Raw genomic sequence first — 16,805 nt, 5'->3', positions numbered from 1 at the left:
ACTTATTTCCACCCTCAACGTAACCCCCAAATCCACACACACAAAAAATCTCAGATATTTTTGCTATTTTTTTTAAATTTCAGTCGCATAAGGAAGAGAGCAGATCGGAGGGTTTTTAAGAGGTGGAACTGAGAGTGGTTTGTCTCTCAAAGTCTCCCCACTCTCACGGATGCTCTGATAAATTTGAAAATCCTAGCAAAAAATCTGCCTCCCCCTCCACTTTCAGAGATAAAATCATTGCTTCTGTGGTAGCACCTCAATATTTTTATTGGTTGAAGAAATAAACTATACGCACATGCACACACACACACATAAACACACACCCGCAAAGCTTCCCAACCTTCTCCTCTGGAAATCCAATCTGAAAGAAGTATAGTAGCCCTCCATCCATTACTTAGCCTAGAACAGGGTCTGCAAACTCTTTTAAGACTTGTGGACTTCAACTCCCAGAGTTCCTCAGCCAGCTTGAGGAACTCTGGGAGTTGAAGTCCACAAGTCTTAAAAGAGCCAAGTTTGCAGACCCCTGGCCTAGAACAAACCACTAATTACTCCCAAAGCAGCAAAGAAATAGCTGGCCGGCCTAGGATAAAAGGATTGCATTGACCTTCTGACTCCCTAAATAGTCCATGGATTCAGTAAAAATTATCAGCCAGAAAGGAGAGGACCACTCATGGTTCCAGTAGCAAGGATGGGTAGTCCTCTATTTACAACAATTCCTTTAGTGACTGTTCAACGGCACTGAAAAAAAAATGACCTATAACTGTTTTTCATACTTACAACCACTGCAATATCCCCGTGGTCATGCAATCAAAATTTGGATGCTTAGCAACTGGCATGTATTTATGACAGTTGCAGTGCCCCAGATCATGTGACCATTTTCGTGACCTTCTGACAAGCAAAGTCAACGGGGAAGCCAGATTCATTTAACAACCTTGTTACTAATGTAACAACTGAAGTGATTCACTTAACAATTGTGGTAAGAAAGCTTGTAAAATGAGGCAGAATTCACTTAACAACTGTCTTGCTTAGCAATGGAAATTAAGGGTGCAATTGTGGTCATAATTCGAGGACTAACTGTAGTTGAACTTGAAAGTGCTCTGAAGAGAAATGCTGATGATCATCTAGAACATTCTGTATGCCTTGGAACTGGGGTAACTTGGAGATTGTCCAGATTGCTTGAAATCTGCCTCTCCTATGTGTGTCCTCTCTTCTCACTTGTGCTAATAAATGGGGGTCCTCAGCAGGGAAAGTCTTTCTGCACACATTGGAGAGGCAGACTTCAACCAAACTGGACAATCTCCAAGCTGCCCCAGTTCCAAGGCATACAGAATGTTCTAGGTGATCATCAGCATCCTAAACCAGGGGTCACCAACCTTTCGGACCTCAGGGACCATTAAATTCATAATTTAAAATCTCGCGGACCACTAATATGATCTGCTTAATGACCAGCTATGTGGATGTGGTGACTGTGGTGACCCAGGTGACTGGGTGGGCGTGGCCAACTTGATGTCATTCATGTTGAGGGGTGCTTCGCTGGACTCTAATCGCCACTCCCCTCCCAGTTACTGCTCTCCTGCCCGCCTGGGCTCCTTAGGGTCCCAACAGGAAGCAGTTGTTGGAGCTAAGCAGCCACCACGAGAAAGAGTTGGCAAAACAGCTCTGTTCCAATTGGATCTGGCCAAGAAGGAGGCTCAGCAGAAGCACCTCACTGAGGACTACAAGCATAGGCTTTCCAAGCAGAGGGAAGACCTGCGGGAGTGCAAGGCCAGGTACAGGTGCCTGGAGGCTCAGTGGGCTGAGATAGTCAGCCAGTTCCAGGCCATGAGGCAGTCCCACTGGAACAAGGCCCTCCGGCTCTTCGCCACCAGCAGCATTTCCCTCCAGTCTTTGCCCAAAGCCCCACACCAGGAGGTTGAAGCAGACCCCAAGTTGGAATTTCTGCCCTCCTCCAATCTGCACAAAACGACCCAGAAGAGGGAGACTCTCTGCAGCAACACAAACGTCCATTGCACATACTGTATTTGTCCCAGGGGCCGTAGTTTGAGGACTTCTGATTTGCAATATTAAAAAATGCAAATAATTTTTCTGTGGACCACCAAAATTTTCTCGCGGACCACCAGTTGGTGATCACTGTCCTAAACTGTACTCAGTAACCAGTAACTGGCATTCTGTGCAGTTCCTGTAGCGATGGTGACACACAGCAGCAATGTGTCTGATACATAAGCATATGTGGAGCTGCATTTTGTTGTAGCTGAAGTTTCTTTAACGGCAGCCTGAATGTACAAGTGACTGTCCTTACTGCCCCCACTCTGAGAAAGGCCACCCCTAGTGCTGTACTAGCTATACTGGCCCTTCACTTGCTCCTAGAGCAGGAGACCAGGAGAACCCCAAACCTAAGAACTTGCTCCTCAAGGAGGAGCATAACCATATCCAAAGGCAAAGCTGATATAAACCTGAAGCTGGCAGATTTCTGAATTAAGAGCTCTTCCATCTTGGGTTGAATCTATGTCTCTTTGCCAGGATTTAACAACCTCCAGGATTTCTCCCATTTGGTTTAGGGCAGAGATATATAAATAGGCCTCATCTGCATACTGGCACTTTACCCAAATCAGTGGATGACTTTATTTAATGGCTCTCCTATAAGGAAAAGATGAAATATTGGAGGTGGAGGGGTGTTTTTTAATACACTAAAACATCAATGGAAGATTAAAAGAAATGTCCATGATGTGGATGAAGAGGGTGCTAGAAACTCAGATTCACTCAGTGAAATTTACTGTTTGCCATTCTATGTATGGTCCTGAAATCAGCTGAAAACAAAATAGAATCACCAGAAGTCATATTCCAGTTATCAGCCAGGCTGCAAAGAAAAAGCATTATCACAAGAAGCTAGAAAAGACAGCTCCCTTTAGGCTTTCCCCCAAAAGTTCAAGTACCATTGCATCATATTTCCACGTGTATAGTTGAAATTTGATGTTTGTTCTGAGCAAAGCCATAAATCAATCTTTTCCAATCTGGGCTCCAAAATTTGATTTCCAGAATTCCTCAGTCAACATTTCCAACCACGGAGAATTCTAAGAGTTCAGTCTTAAACATCTGCTTTACCTCAAATACTTCATTGGCTGTGTAAAGAAACATTTACCTTTGTGCAGATTGTTTTCATATTGTGTAGTCTATCAAGTGACTCCTGAGGATTTCCAAGATACTGTTGAAGTTCTGCATGCAAAATCCTCATGGAAAATGGAACCATGGACCCTAAAATAACAAAATATGTGGATTACTACTTCCCAGCCTTCACAATTTCTTTATAATGGCACTTAAAGAGAATCTCTATTTTAATCAGCGTGAATTAGGGCAGAATTATTGCATTGCGATTATTCATCAGGTCTTTTTTTGTGGCCGAATGCTGGACTAGGGAAAGGCAGTGAATATAATCTGATTTCAGCAAAGCTCTTAATAAGGTTCCACATGTCATTCTTCCTGACAAGCTATCATAGCGTGATTTGGATGACACTACGGTAAGGTGGTTCACAACAGCTACCTAACTGCACACACAGAGAATTAATGGTACTATGTTGAGTTGGAAAGTTGTAACTAGTGGGGTTCTGTAAGGATCAATTCTGAGGCTCAGAAGATGGTAATGAGGGGCTCCTTATTAGTTTTCTGGATGACATAAAATTGGCCAACATCCCAGCATGGTAGTCTAATCTAATAGGACAGAAGATTGGACTGAGAGGGATAAAATCAACAGCGAAGGTCCTTCAACAGAGAGAAATGAAAACTATCACACTTCAGAAAAATACAGGACACATATACAAGATGGGGTACTCATGGCATGGTCAGTGACAAGTTGAACATGAGTGAGCACTGTGAGACAGTTGCCATAAGGACTGTTGTTATTTGGTGCTGAATTAGCAGGCAGAGGTTGTATCAAAGCCATAAGATGCCATTAATCCTCTCTGGTCAGTACTGATAAAACCACACATTTACCATATTTTTCAAACTATAAATTGCTCCGGATTATAAAATGTACCTAGCTTTTGGGAAGGAAAACAAGAAAAAAAATCTCCCTCTGTCTCCCAGCATCCATTCGGTATTCATCTGGCCCGTTTGCCACGGCCCATTCGCCACAGCCCTTCGCCGCTGTGGCCTGTTCATCATGGCCCGTTCACTGCCACCCATTTTCCATTGCCCATTTGCCATGACTCATTCACAATGGCCCATTCGCCAAGGCCCATTCATTGCTGCTGCAGCCCATTCTAGAATACCTGATTGGCACCGCACCAACCTCCCTTCCCCCACCGCAATATTCGCTATATAAGACGCACAGACATTTCCACCCACTTTTTTTTTGGGGGGGGGAGTGTGTCTTATACTCCTAAAAATACATTACATACAAATCTGACAGGTAGAGATGGTTCAGAAAAGGACAAACAATGATATATAAGGGGTTTTGAAGACATGCCTTATGATATTCATGCTCAATTCTGATTTTATGGATGCAAACCAACATATACGGTAGTTTTAAATTTCACATATACATAGAATCTGGACTTCCAGTTCTTGTAATCTATATCAGCATTCCTCAATCTTTATGGCTTGGTGGCCAGACCAGGGTGGAGGGTAGGGGGGGGGGAGAGGGGAACCGGACTGTGCAAGTGACAGGATGGCGTGCACGCATGCAGCTCAATTTGCGTAAGTTGAGCTGTGCGTGTACTTGTGCTGGCCCGCCGCTCGTGTGCTGGCCCGCCACTCATGAAGCCCAGTTTTGAATGGACCACAGCCCGGTAGTGGGCTGCGGCCTGGGGGTTGGGAACTCCTGATCTATATTATCCTCCAGAATTATTAAGCTCTTGAAATGTATAAGATCATTACCGATAAAGTTTGTAATTCTTTACAAAGATAATTTCAGCAATTATGATTTTTTTCTCACATCCCTTTCCATTATTTCTTTCTTTCTTACAGAAAGCTTTTGCAACCAAAATATAAACCCTGAGGCTTTAAAAACAAACAAAAAAATTCCTTCATCCAGCTAAAGATCAAGGTTTTAATATCACACATGTAATAAACTACACATTATTAACTTTGCATTTAGTGAGACTATGGCCTTAGAATATTTATAACAGAGCTTAATTGGATTTATTTACAAGTATGTATATTTTGGAATATTCTAAATGCCACAGCTAAAAGTGTACTGGCGCTTTGATATTTAGGCTAAATCTAATCACCTGCTGACCTCTCATCAATGCTGACTACTTTCCAGTTATTCTGGCAAGAATAGTTAAAGGAGAGAGCATTGTTTTTGGCTCCACTCTTCCTGAAAGTATAACTGAAATTCCTTCAGAATGATAAAATGCAGGTCACCTTCAAAAGCTCTCCTCTGGGTACCCCTGCCAAGTGGTTAGGCAGGTGACTACAAGGTAGAGGCTCTTTTTCACTTATGGAAGAGTCTTAAAAAAAAAAAAAAGAAGAAGTTCAGTTGTTTGATACCTGTCATGCTGTTCCCCGGAGGATTTCGCCTCGTTCAACAATTATTTCCCCCAGGAAGGCATGACATTGGCTCACTATAAAAACATAGGTGGACAGAGGCATTATTTTTCTCCTAGGCATTTTCATTTTGAACACTTTAGCTGCATGATTTTTAAATATCTACTTATTGCTATGATGGCTTCCGTCTTTGCTCCTCTCTCTTTTATTAAAAGTATGTGCATGTGTGCGCCTATGCCGTAATGCTACTTTCTTTGTGCAGATTGCTGCTTGGTGGCAACATGCAGGTGAGGTATTTCCACAGTGTTCCTATTCTGAGGAATAATCACTCTTCTGGCACATCAGGTCCCACTATCAGTTTTTAAGATATCCTCTTTAAATCCAGTTTTTTTATGTTGAACTTTCCCAGTTCTTAACATCCCATGGCATGTTCCTGTTCACTGACTGTTTTTTACAGTGTTTATTTCAGTTTTTTATTATGATTTTTAACAGATTGTTGTACACCATTCAGGGTATTTGATAATACATAGAAAATCATTACCACTTTCTACTGCCTTTTATTCCTTTATTTAGTTCCGTTAAACTCAAGTTATTTGTAATGTGTCTGCTGGAGTCGTGATGGGTCACATCGACCAACTAATAATCAAATACGAAGCGTAACACCAAAGTGAATGTACTGTATTTTTTTTAAAAAAAGAATATCACTTGAATTACTTGAAGTACATTTCCCTTAATTATGTTTCAGAAACAAGTCAGTCAAGATTCAATCCTGCCCGGGATACTGAGACAGCACTGATCTCACAGACTGATAACCTCAGGCAGGCTAATTTATCTTAGTCCTCCTCGATTTTTCAGTGGCCTGCATTACTCTGGCATCTTTCTGTCTGGGCTCACTTAGGAGATGTGAGTGGAAGGCACAGAGTTATGACGGATCTCCTACTTTCCCTGGCGCCAGTTTCAGGGAGGACAGAAAAAGAGACTGAGCTGGAGGCTCCCACTGTATGGGGAGCCTAAGGCATCTATTCTCTTCCCACTCTTATTTTAATCTACATGAAGATTCACCATGTACACCAATTGAACTCCTTTCCAGACTGGTTGACCTTGCTCATATTGACCGATATGTTAGTGATTTCCACTTTAACTTACCAGGATGCATTCTACATGGGGCTGCCCTTGAAAAGCATTTGGAAGCTACAGTTGGTCTAAATAGAATTATTTATTAGCCAGGTGTGATTGGACACACAAGGAATTTGTCTTGGTGCATACGCTCTCAGTGTACATGAAAGAAAAGATACATTTGTCAAGAATCATAAGGTACAACATTTAATGATAGTCATAGGGAACAAAAAAGTAATCAAATCATATTAGGAAACAGTCAATATAAATCGTAAGGATACCAGCAATAAGGTTACAGTCATACAGTCATAAGTGGGAGGAGATGGGTGATAGGAATGATGAGAAGATTAATAGTAATGCAGACTTAGTAACTAGTTTGACAGTGTTGAGGAAATTATTTGTTTAGCAGTGATGGCCTTCGGGAAAAACCTGTTCTTGAGTCTAGTTGTTCTGGTGTGCAGTGCTCTATAGCGTCATTTTGAGGGTAGGAGTTGAAACAGTTTATGTCCAGGATGTGAGGTATCTGTAAATATTTTCACAGCCCTCTTTTTGACTCATACAGTATACAGGTCCTCAATAGAAGGCAAGTTGGTAGCAATTGTTTTTTCTGCAGTTCTAATTATCCTCTGAAGTCTGTGTCTGTCTTGTTGAGTTGCAGAACCAAACCAGACAGTTATAGAGGTGCAGATGAAAGATTCAATAATTCCTCTGTAGAACTGTATCAGCAGCTCCTTGGGCAGTTTGAGCTTTCTGAGTTGGGGCAGAAAGAACATTCTTTTGATGACGTTTTTGATGTTAGGTGTCCATTGTAGGTCTTGAGATATGGTAGAACCTAGAAATTTGAAGGTCTCTACTGTAGATACTGTGTTGTCTAATATTGAAAGAGGTGGAAGTATGGAAGGGTTTCTCCTAAAGTCTACCATCATTTCTACTCCTAAAGTCTACCATCATTTCTACGTTTTTGAGTGTGTTCAGTTCCAGATTGTTCCGGTCGCACCATGAGGCTAGTTGTTCAACCTCTATCTGTATGAAGATTCATCATTGTCTCGAATGAGGCCGATCACTGTTGTGTCATCTGTGAACTTCAATAGTTTAACAGATGGATCGTTTGAGATGCAGTCATTGGTAGACAGAGAGAAGTGGGGAGAGCACACAGCCTTGGGGGGCCTCTGTGCTAATTGTACAGGTATCTGATGTGATTCTGCTTAGCTTCACCTGCTGCTTCGTTTCTGTTAGGACGCTTATGATCCACTTACAATTGTGTTCAGGTACCTGTAGCTGGTTTAGCTTAGTTAGAAGTGTCTGGAATGATGGTGTTGAATGCTAAACTAAAGTAAATGGAACAGCACAGACAGTTTAGGTGTTTCTTGTTATGGCCCTAATAATAGTACTGCTCTGCAAGCTGCACTGGCTCCCTGTAGGCTTTTGGGTGAGATTCAAGATGCTCGTTGCCACCTATAAAGACTTCCATAGCAAACAGCCAGGCTATTTGTGGGGCTACCTTTCTCCCTCGACTCCGCTTGCCCCACCAGTTCTAGCAGAAAGGGCATGCTCCATATCCTTTCCATTAAACAATGCCAACTGGTGGGATTCTGGAATATTTCTTTTTCTGTGGCAGTGCCTGCCCTATGGAACAGGATCCCTCCAGAGATTAGGATGCCCCCAACCCTGTTAGCCTTTCATAAGGCATGAAAGACCAGGCTGTTCCCTCAGGCATTTGGGCCATGTGGTTAGGCAAGCTCTGATAGTTAATGTTGGTTAATGTTATTCTTTATGAATCGGATTGTGTTTGTGGCCTCAGGTTGAGCTGGATTTTGTTAAACAGTTATTATTATCTTTAATCTGCATGTTACCCTGTGATGACTCCCCCAGACGCTTCCGCAGATACCTCTCCAAATGTCAGCTTGGAGGAAGATGAACCAGTTCCAGGCATGTCAGGAGGGGAGTTGGTTGAAGGCTCCAAGTAACTGTCTGAAAGTGATTTGACTGAAACACAGCTGCAGCAGGACAACCCTAAGGCTTCAGGTGGGGAAAGCATGTGGCTGTAACCAATCAGTGATAAGGACGAGGAACTGCCTTCTGCAATGGTCCAAGAACATGTAAGGCAGAGAAAAGAAAGGAGCAGCAAAGGTCAGCCAGTTTACTCGTGAGGAGGCAGCCTTGCCCTTCTTGATCACACCAGAAGCTGGCAATTTAGCACAGCAGACAGATGGAGATGATGCTGGGAACAATGTGTTTGTTTTCTTGCTGAACATTTTTGCCTTGAACTTCGGATCATGTCTCTTCGGCTGCTTCCTTTGCCTTGTGTTGCCTTGCCTTGGGAATTTACTTTGGCCTAGTGGATTGGACTTGCCTTTGTCTTGAGAGCTAGGGTTGGCTTCATTTCAATAGCCTGTGAAACTCATGGGTGCTGAGCAGGTGCCAGCACAGAGAATTGCTGGGGAATACCAATTCAGGCTTGGAAGCCTTAATAAACACTCCTTACTCTCGTGGGGTGTGTGTGTGTGTGTACAGCACACACCCAGAATCACCATGAGAGGTGGACAGCCTTATAAATCCTTTCAATATAATAAATAAATAAATGTACCTCTTCCTAATGGGATAGTCTTTCGTAAGAAATTCACTTGGACTAAACACTCATGCTATGTTGCAAAAATAAATGATTCAAAGCAATTATTGTTTACAAAACATTACAGATAAATTTGCTATGCAAGAAGTTGGCAAGGACAAGGCACAGTCGGTCGGTAGCATTCTACCAGCCTGATTTTTTTCTCCTTCCCAGTAACCTCCATAACTCTCTAATGCCTTCTCTCTCCAAAACAGAAAATGAGCTTCCCTTCTATGCCATCAGATCTGCATTCCCCATTTACTTCATATTTCTATCTTATGGTCTTATGACTCCTTTGTTGCTTTCTCTACCCACAAGCATCTTTTCTTAAACCATTAGTGAATACAAAGTTTCAATCTACACAGACAGATGGATATTCCTGTACGCCACAGATTAAAAAAAAACAAAACCCAAGAAGACAGTGCTAATACTGAAACTGGTTATTAAACGAAGTTAATGATCCTCTATGCTGCTTCATGGCAGGCCAACTCATTAGTACATAGGTTATCATGCAATGGAAATCCATAACCCCATCATAAAGATGTAGCACCAGAGCTAACCCCAAAGCTTCATTTTAAAACAGTGAATAGAAGTTGGCAGGCGAGCTGTACCACAGTCAATCTCTGAAAAAATGAAGCTATTACTTAGTCCATTTTCACTTCTTAAGGTTGAGGTAAGGCATACTATTCACTATGGCAAGCAGAGCAGCAGCTCCGGTTGATACAGAAAAAACAGTGATATACATCAGTAATACCCAGCGATCCAAACTCTGGGAGGAGTTTGAATGTGTTCTAAAGAGTAAAGGCACATAAGCATCTCTACTTTTGAGTTTGGAAAATGTATCATTTCTCACTCTAATTACATCCTAATTAGGTGAACTGACAATCGGGGCTCATGTTCAACGTTCTTGGAAAATATAGTTAAAATTCAGAAGATAGTGATGATGATCTTTTTATATGAAAAGGAGCATCTTTGTCAGTTGTATTATAATAGACAGACAATCATTCTTCTTTTTCCATTTTTCCATTAAAAAGGACTATTTCATACTAAAATGGAACGGCGGCGTTCCATTTCCGGCGCAGCGGTGTTCCATTTCCGGCGGCGGTGGCCTCATCCGGCCTTGTCCGGTCTGGTCGACCTGATGCGGCCTGGTCCGGCCCGGCCCGGCCTGATCCAGCAGCTTGGCAGTCGGGGGAGCAGTCGGAGGAGTGATGCCGGTGCTGACGGCGTTGTGGCCGGCGGCGGCGGCAGGCAGCAGGCCTCTTTAGGCCGGCTCGGGGGACCCTTTGGAGATCTTGGGTCCCCCGCCTGGGCCTCGGGGAGCGTGACCAGAGTGTTTCTCTGGTGGCGTTTTCTCCAGTGGCGCTTCTTTCCGGCGGCAGTAGCGGCCTGGCCTGGCAGTGGCCTGGCCTGGTTCGGTGGCCGGCGTCGGCGGCTTGAGCCGGGGGTGGGGACCCTGTGGAGATCTTGGGTCCCCCCCCACCTTGGGTGAGAGCGCCCCCCAGCCTGGAGAGTAAGGAGGGCCCTGGACGGCCTTGTCGGGAGGCCAACTAGAGTGTTTCTTTTCCGGCGGTGCCCTGGCTTGGTTGGTGGCGCCGGCGTTGGCGGCCCTGACATCGGTCGTTGATGAAGATGACGCTCGGACGTTGGCAGCGGAGTTTCCCCCAGGTGGAGCCGAGATGGAGCCCATGGAGTCCGTGAAATTGGAGGACTCACCCTTTCCTCCCCCCCCCCCCCGCCGACCACCTTTGGATTGTCCATAGAACATCATCGAGGCTCAGTTTGTTGCCATCGGCAGCCAAATTAGGCTGCAATTTTTGAGACTCGATGGGGACGGGGGTGATCTGTTGCGGTGCTGAGTGATTGTATAAGGCGGTGACTATTTCATCTACCGCCCGAGACTGAGACTGAGACTGAGACTGAGACTGAGACTGAGATGGATTTCCATCGACTTTTCCCACCCGGAGATATCCTGACCATCCAGGATGGGTCTGCTTGCCGTGTTTTTTCATCATGCAGACATTTTCAGCGTCTGACCTTCTTGCCCTACGAGATTCCCCTCTCTCGTGGGTTTGGCCCTCTACGTTATCGAGGGCCCATCTTGAGGACGGGTTTTGGAACCCCGATAGATGGCATGCCAAGAATAGGAGACTTAGGGGATTTTTAATTAATTGTTTTAACCGATTTTTTAAGGGGAGTTTTAATGGGAATTTTACGGGGAGGGTGGAAATTGACGGGCTTGGGTTGGGGGAGGGAGGGAGGGTGGGTGTTGGGGGAAACCCGTCGGGGAGGGTATGTCCAGTCCCAGCGCGTGCTCACGACACTATTTCAGTTGGTCCGAAGACAGGGGGGAGGGGTTTGTACAGAGCAGAGAGTGTTATTCCATCTGTACGGTAAGTGGGAGGGGCAGATATGGCAGAGGCAGGGGGCCGTATCGTCCTTTGGGAGCACGTGTTCGATGTTTAAAAGCGATCACGTGCTCCGGCCCCCCAGTCCTCACTCGTTCCCCGGATGGTCAAGACCCTCAGAGCTTGGGTCTTCGGCTGATGCTCTGCAATGCCCGGTCCGTGGTCAACAAGGCTCCCCTGATTTGTGACCTTATTCAGAGGGAGTCCGCGGACTTTATGGGCATTACGGAGACCTGGTTGGGCACAGAAGGGGGTGTACCCCTGGTTGAACTGTGCCCTCCGGGTTTCCGTGCATTCCATCAGCCGAGGGCCCAAGGTAGGGGTGGGGGGGTGGCGGTTGTGATCAAAGAAAGTCTGGAGCCGAGGGAGTCCACTGTTCCTCAGATAGCTGGCTGTGAATCCCTCCTTGTGAAGTGGGGCCATCGGAATCAGATGGGGCTGTTGATCACGTACCTGGCTCCTTGCTGCGTGACTACAGCCCTACCTGAGCTACTAGAGGTGCTTGCTGGCGTGGCGGTTGAGATTCCCAGACTTCTAGTCTTGGGGGATTTCAACTTGCCATCGGCCGGCTTGTCATCAACGGTGGTTCAGGAGTTCCAGGCCTCCATGACGGCCTTGGACCTGATTCAAGTAACTGATGGCCCTACACACATTGGGGGAGGCGCGCTAGACTTGATTTTTATCTCTGGTCAGTGGGTTAATGATCTGGATTTAGGAGATGTAGTGAAAGAACCGGTGTCATGGTCAGATCATTTTCTTCTTCGCCTAGACTTTCGAACCGCCGCTCACCACCGCAGGGAGACGGAGCCAACATGTTGGTTCCGTCCCAGGCGCCTGATGGACCCGGAGAGGTTCCTGACGGAGCTTGGGCTGTTCCCTGAGGATCTTGCCCACGGCACGACTGAAGAACTGGTTGCGGCTTGGGAACAGGCCGCGGCTGGGGCTTTGGACCGTGTCGTGCCTTTGCGGCCTCTGACCCGACGTAGATCTCAATTGGCTCCCTGGTTCTCCGAGGAGCTAAGAGAGATGAAACGCCGGAGAAGACGCCTAGAGAGTACCTGGAGGTCCAGCCGTTCCGAGGCTGATCGGACACTAGTGAGGTCTTTTACTAAGACCTACCTAGTGGCAATGAGGGAGGCGAAACGTTCCTACGTTTCCACCCTCATTGCATCGGCAGATAACCGCCCGGCCGCCCTGTTTCGGGTGACCCGTTCTCTCCTTCATCAGGAGGGACGGAATGACCCCCTACAGGGACAGGCTGAGGAGTTTAACGGTTACCTATACAATAAAATCGTTCAGCTTCGGGATAGCTTGGACCAAGATTGCGATGATTCAACCGAGATGGCGGAGACACGTCTTGTTGAGGTTATTTGGGATGAGTTTGATTCTGTAGCTCTCGAGGACGTGGACAGGTTGCTGGGGAGGTTGCATGCAACTACATGGACCCGTGTCCTTCCTGGCTAGTGCTGGCTGCTCAGGAAGTGACACGAGGCTGGCTCCAGGGGATTATAAATGCTTCTTTGGTTGAAGGGGTTTTCCCCGCCGCCTTGAAAGAGGCGGTGGTGAGACCTCTCCTGAAGAAGCCTTCCCTGGACCCAGCTATTTTGGGAAACTACCGTCCAGTCTCCAACCTTCGCTTTGTGGCGAAGGTTGTAGAGAGTGTGGTTGCATGGCAGCTCCCCTGGCACCTGGAGGAAGCTGTGTATCTAGACCCGTTCCAGTCCGGCTTCCGACCCGGTTACAGCACGGAGACGGCTTTGGTCGCGTTGGTGGATGACCTCTGGAGGGCCAGGGACAGGGGTTGTTCCTCTGCCTTGGTCCTATTAGATCTCTCAGCGGCTTTTGATACCATCGACCATGGTATCTTGCTGCGCCGGTTGGGGGGATTGGGAGTGGGAGGCACCGTTTATCGGTGGTTCTCCTCCTATCTCTCCGACCGGTCGCAGACGGTGTTGACAGGGGGGCAGAGGTTGTCCGCGAGGCGCCTCACTTGTGGGGTGCCTCAGGGATCGATTCTCTCGCCTACCCTGTTCAACATCTATATGAAGCCGCTGGGTGAGGTCATCAGTGCTTTCGGGGTGAGTTATCATCTGTACGCTGATGATACTCAGCTGTACTTTTCCACCCCGGACCACCCCAACGAAGCGGTCGAAGTGCTGTCCCGGTGCCTGGAAGCTGTACGGGTCTGGATGGGGAGAAACAGACTCAAGCTCAATCCCTCCAAGACGGAGTGGCTGTGGATGCCAGCACCCCAGTACAGTCAGCTGCATCCGCAGCTGACTGTTGGGGGCGAGTTAGTGGCCCCAAAGGAGGTGGTTCGCAACTTGGGCATCCTCCTGGATGGACGGCTGTCCTTTGATGAACATCTGGCGGCCGTCTCCAGGAGGGCCTTTTACCAAGTCCGCTTGGTCCGCCAGTTGCGTCCCTTCCTTGACCGGGATGCCTTATGCAAAGTCACTCACGCTCTGGTTACGTCTCGGTTGGATTACTGCAATGCTCTCTACATGGGGCTGCCCTTGAGGTGCACCCGGAGGCTGCAGTTAGTCCAGAATGCAGCTGCGCGAGTAGTAATGGGAGCCGCTCGTGGCTCCCACGTAACACCACTGCTCCGTAGTCTGCACTGGCTTCCTGTGGTCTTTCGGGTGTGCTTCAAGATTTTGGTTACCACCTTTAAAGCGCTTCATGGCTTAGGACCCGGGTACTTACGAGACCACCTGCTGTTACCCTATGCCTCCCACCAACCCGTACGCTCTCATAGAGAGGGTCTCCTCAGGGTGCCGTCCGCCAAACAGTGTCGGCTGGCGGCCCCCAGGGGTAGGGCCTTCTCTGTGGGAGCATCGACGCTCTGGAATGAACTCCCCCCTGGCCTACGTCAAGTGCCTGATCTTCGGACCTTCCGTCGTGAACTAAAAACATACTTATTTATTCAAGCGGGACTGGCATAATAGTTTGATTTTAAATTGGGGTTTTATTAATATTCTTAAATATTTTAAATTTAATTTTAATTATTAGCCGTTTTTGTAATTTTGCTATGTTTTAATTTGTTTTAATTGTACATATTTTGTATTTTATCTCTGGCTGTACACCGCCCTGAGTCCTTCGGGAGAAGGGCGGTATAAAAATTCAATAAATAATAAAATAATAATAATAATAATAATAATAAAAATACCCATGTCTCTCACATTAAAAATCACAAATAAGGTTATCGAAATTTAAAAACAGAGACAGAATGTGACAGAAAGGCTCCAACAGCAGAATAGAAAAGAAGCCATTCCCCTTAATCTGCTGCCTACCACACATTTTCAAAAACTTCTCCTGAGGGTGGAGAACAGATGAAATTCATATTTGCAAAGAAGATGTAGGCTTTTATCAACTAAAGTTAATGTTTACAAATCGCTGAAAGCGTGTCCACACATAACGGCATTTAAATATTTACATATATTTGTTTGTATTTCAGTTTGTTTGTCAGAATCCTAATCTGATTATAAAAACCAAAGAAATTAGCTGGCAATTGCAAACAATTTTATCACCGTGAAACCTTGTGTATCAATCTTTTAGATTTTAAATGAGAACAATAATAAAAATACTACAACAACGCCTTCACTCTTGTGGTGCTTGACCTCTGGAAGAACAGCTCTGCAGAGGACCCTTGGGCTCTCACACTGAGGGGATTCTAGAAATCGTTTAAAACTTGGGGGTTCTCCCAGGCCTTCAAGTAAAGTGCAGTGGAGATCCTGTTGTTTGTGCTTTTTGTCTGCATATATTTCATCACCATCATCCAGTTCTTTTAAAGTGTTTAGCTGCCCATAATCATTCTGGATGGCCTTTAAAACAAGCAAACAACACCCTCCCCCCCTCCGAAATCTATGAGGTAAAGTTTTGGGATACAAGGGTAAGTAATAGTATAGTCAAAGGTTCTGGAAGATACATGGTTATGCGCTACTGTCATGGAGCCTGGAAGGTGCTTGGATGCATGTGTGTGAGTCTGAGTGTCTAGTCAAGTTTAAGAACACAAAGACCTCCAGAAGGGGATCAGCTACGTTTCAAGGACAGCACACAAGGCTAAGGAAGCAGAAAGGCCATGCAGTAATAGGACATTTCCTCTTGCTTCATCAATAAAGACTCATCAACTCTACTGACAAAAAACAATCAAGTGACAAAATCATGGGAAGTGCTGACTCTGAAGTCTTCACAGATTTAAGAGAGCATTCAATCAGAGTATCAGTTGAAACAGGAAGATTTTGATTTGTTTCTCTGTGACAGCACACAATTCTTCTGCCAAGGTGTTTCTTTCAGCTTCCTCTGACTGAGAATTAAGGAGCTAGAGTTTTTCCTGTAGAAAACGAAAATCTACTGAGAAGGTTTTTGCAGGATCCCAAATGATTAAAAGATGTCCTTTAAATAGAATTATTATTTTTGAGCATCTTAATCTATAGAGAAATAGAAAAAAATCCAGAGTAGCTCTAAATATATATAGAAGCATTTAAAGTAGTTAAACATTAAATAAAGAGAAGAATTATCAGCAATAAAAACAAAGGCAAGTGCTACACTATAAATGTGGACCTAAACCTTCAATCCTTTATGAATCTTAAAGTAAACAGAATCAAATTCTACAACACAATCATCAACTGTTAATAAGGATAAAGGGACAAAATCTGAGAATCAACACGAAGCCAGCCAGGTGACCTTGGGCCAGTCACCCTCTCTCAGCCCTAGAAAGAAAAGCAATGTCAAGCCACTCCCAAAATCTTTCCAAGAAAATTGTAGTGACTAGTCCAGGCAGTTTCCAGGAATCAACACTGACTCAAAGTCACTACTCTACACACAAGTGTAGTATATAAAAGTGTACTACAAGGATTTTCTAGAATGTGTAGTTTCTTCACCACTTCTGGTGTTTTTATTGTTTCTTTCAAGTGGAATTAGCCATCCATTATTAATAAATAGCAGAAGGATTTGATGCCTTTTGCTTTATCTGTATCTCCAAACATGTCTTCCCTTCTTCACATAAGTGAAACATGTAAGAGCAAAAGTGGGTTTGACTAGTGAATTATACGGGTGTAACTTAAGAAATACAATCATTCTTGTCTGTAAAGCACCACAAGCACTGTTCCTTACTTCATTAAAAGAGTACTAAAATCTTTCAGGTGCTCATATATAGGCAAGAATTTCCTTCAGTTATCATGCACTAT

At 45.1% G+C, this 16,805-nt stretch overlaps 1 protein-coding gene across 1 annotated transcript in view; it reads right to left on the bottom strand.

Annotated features, from left to right (window-relative positions):
• The window catches only part of TRAPPC12 (trafficking protein particle complex subunit 12), an 85,426-nt gene that overhangs the window by 36,773 nt on the left and 31,848 nt on the right, over positions 1 to 16,805 (bottom strand). Inside the window, exon 7 of the mRNA XM_058177848.1 lies at positions 3,140 to 3,252. Within this exon, the coding sequence (XP_058033831.1) occupies positions 3,140 to 3,252 (113 nt within the window). The remainder of the gene's footprint in view (positions 1 to 3,139; positions 3,253 to 16,805) is intronic.

Source organism: Ahaetulla prasina, chromosome 1 (genome assembly GCF_028640845.1).
Source record: "Ahaetulla prasina isolate Xishuangbanna chromosome 1, ASM2864084v1, whole genome shotgun sequence".
NCBI classification, from domain to species: domain Eukaryota; kingdom Metazoa; phylum Chordata; class Lepidosauria; order Squamata; family Colubridae; genus Ahaetulla; species Ahaetulla prasina.
The sequence above is the reverse complement of the archived record's forward strand: the minus strand, read 5'-3'. Positions and strand labels throughout refer to the sequence as shown.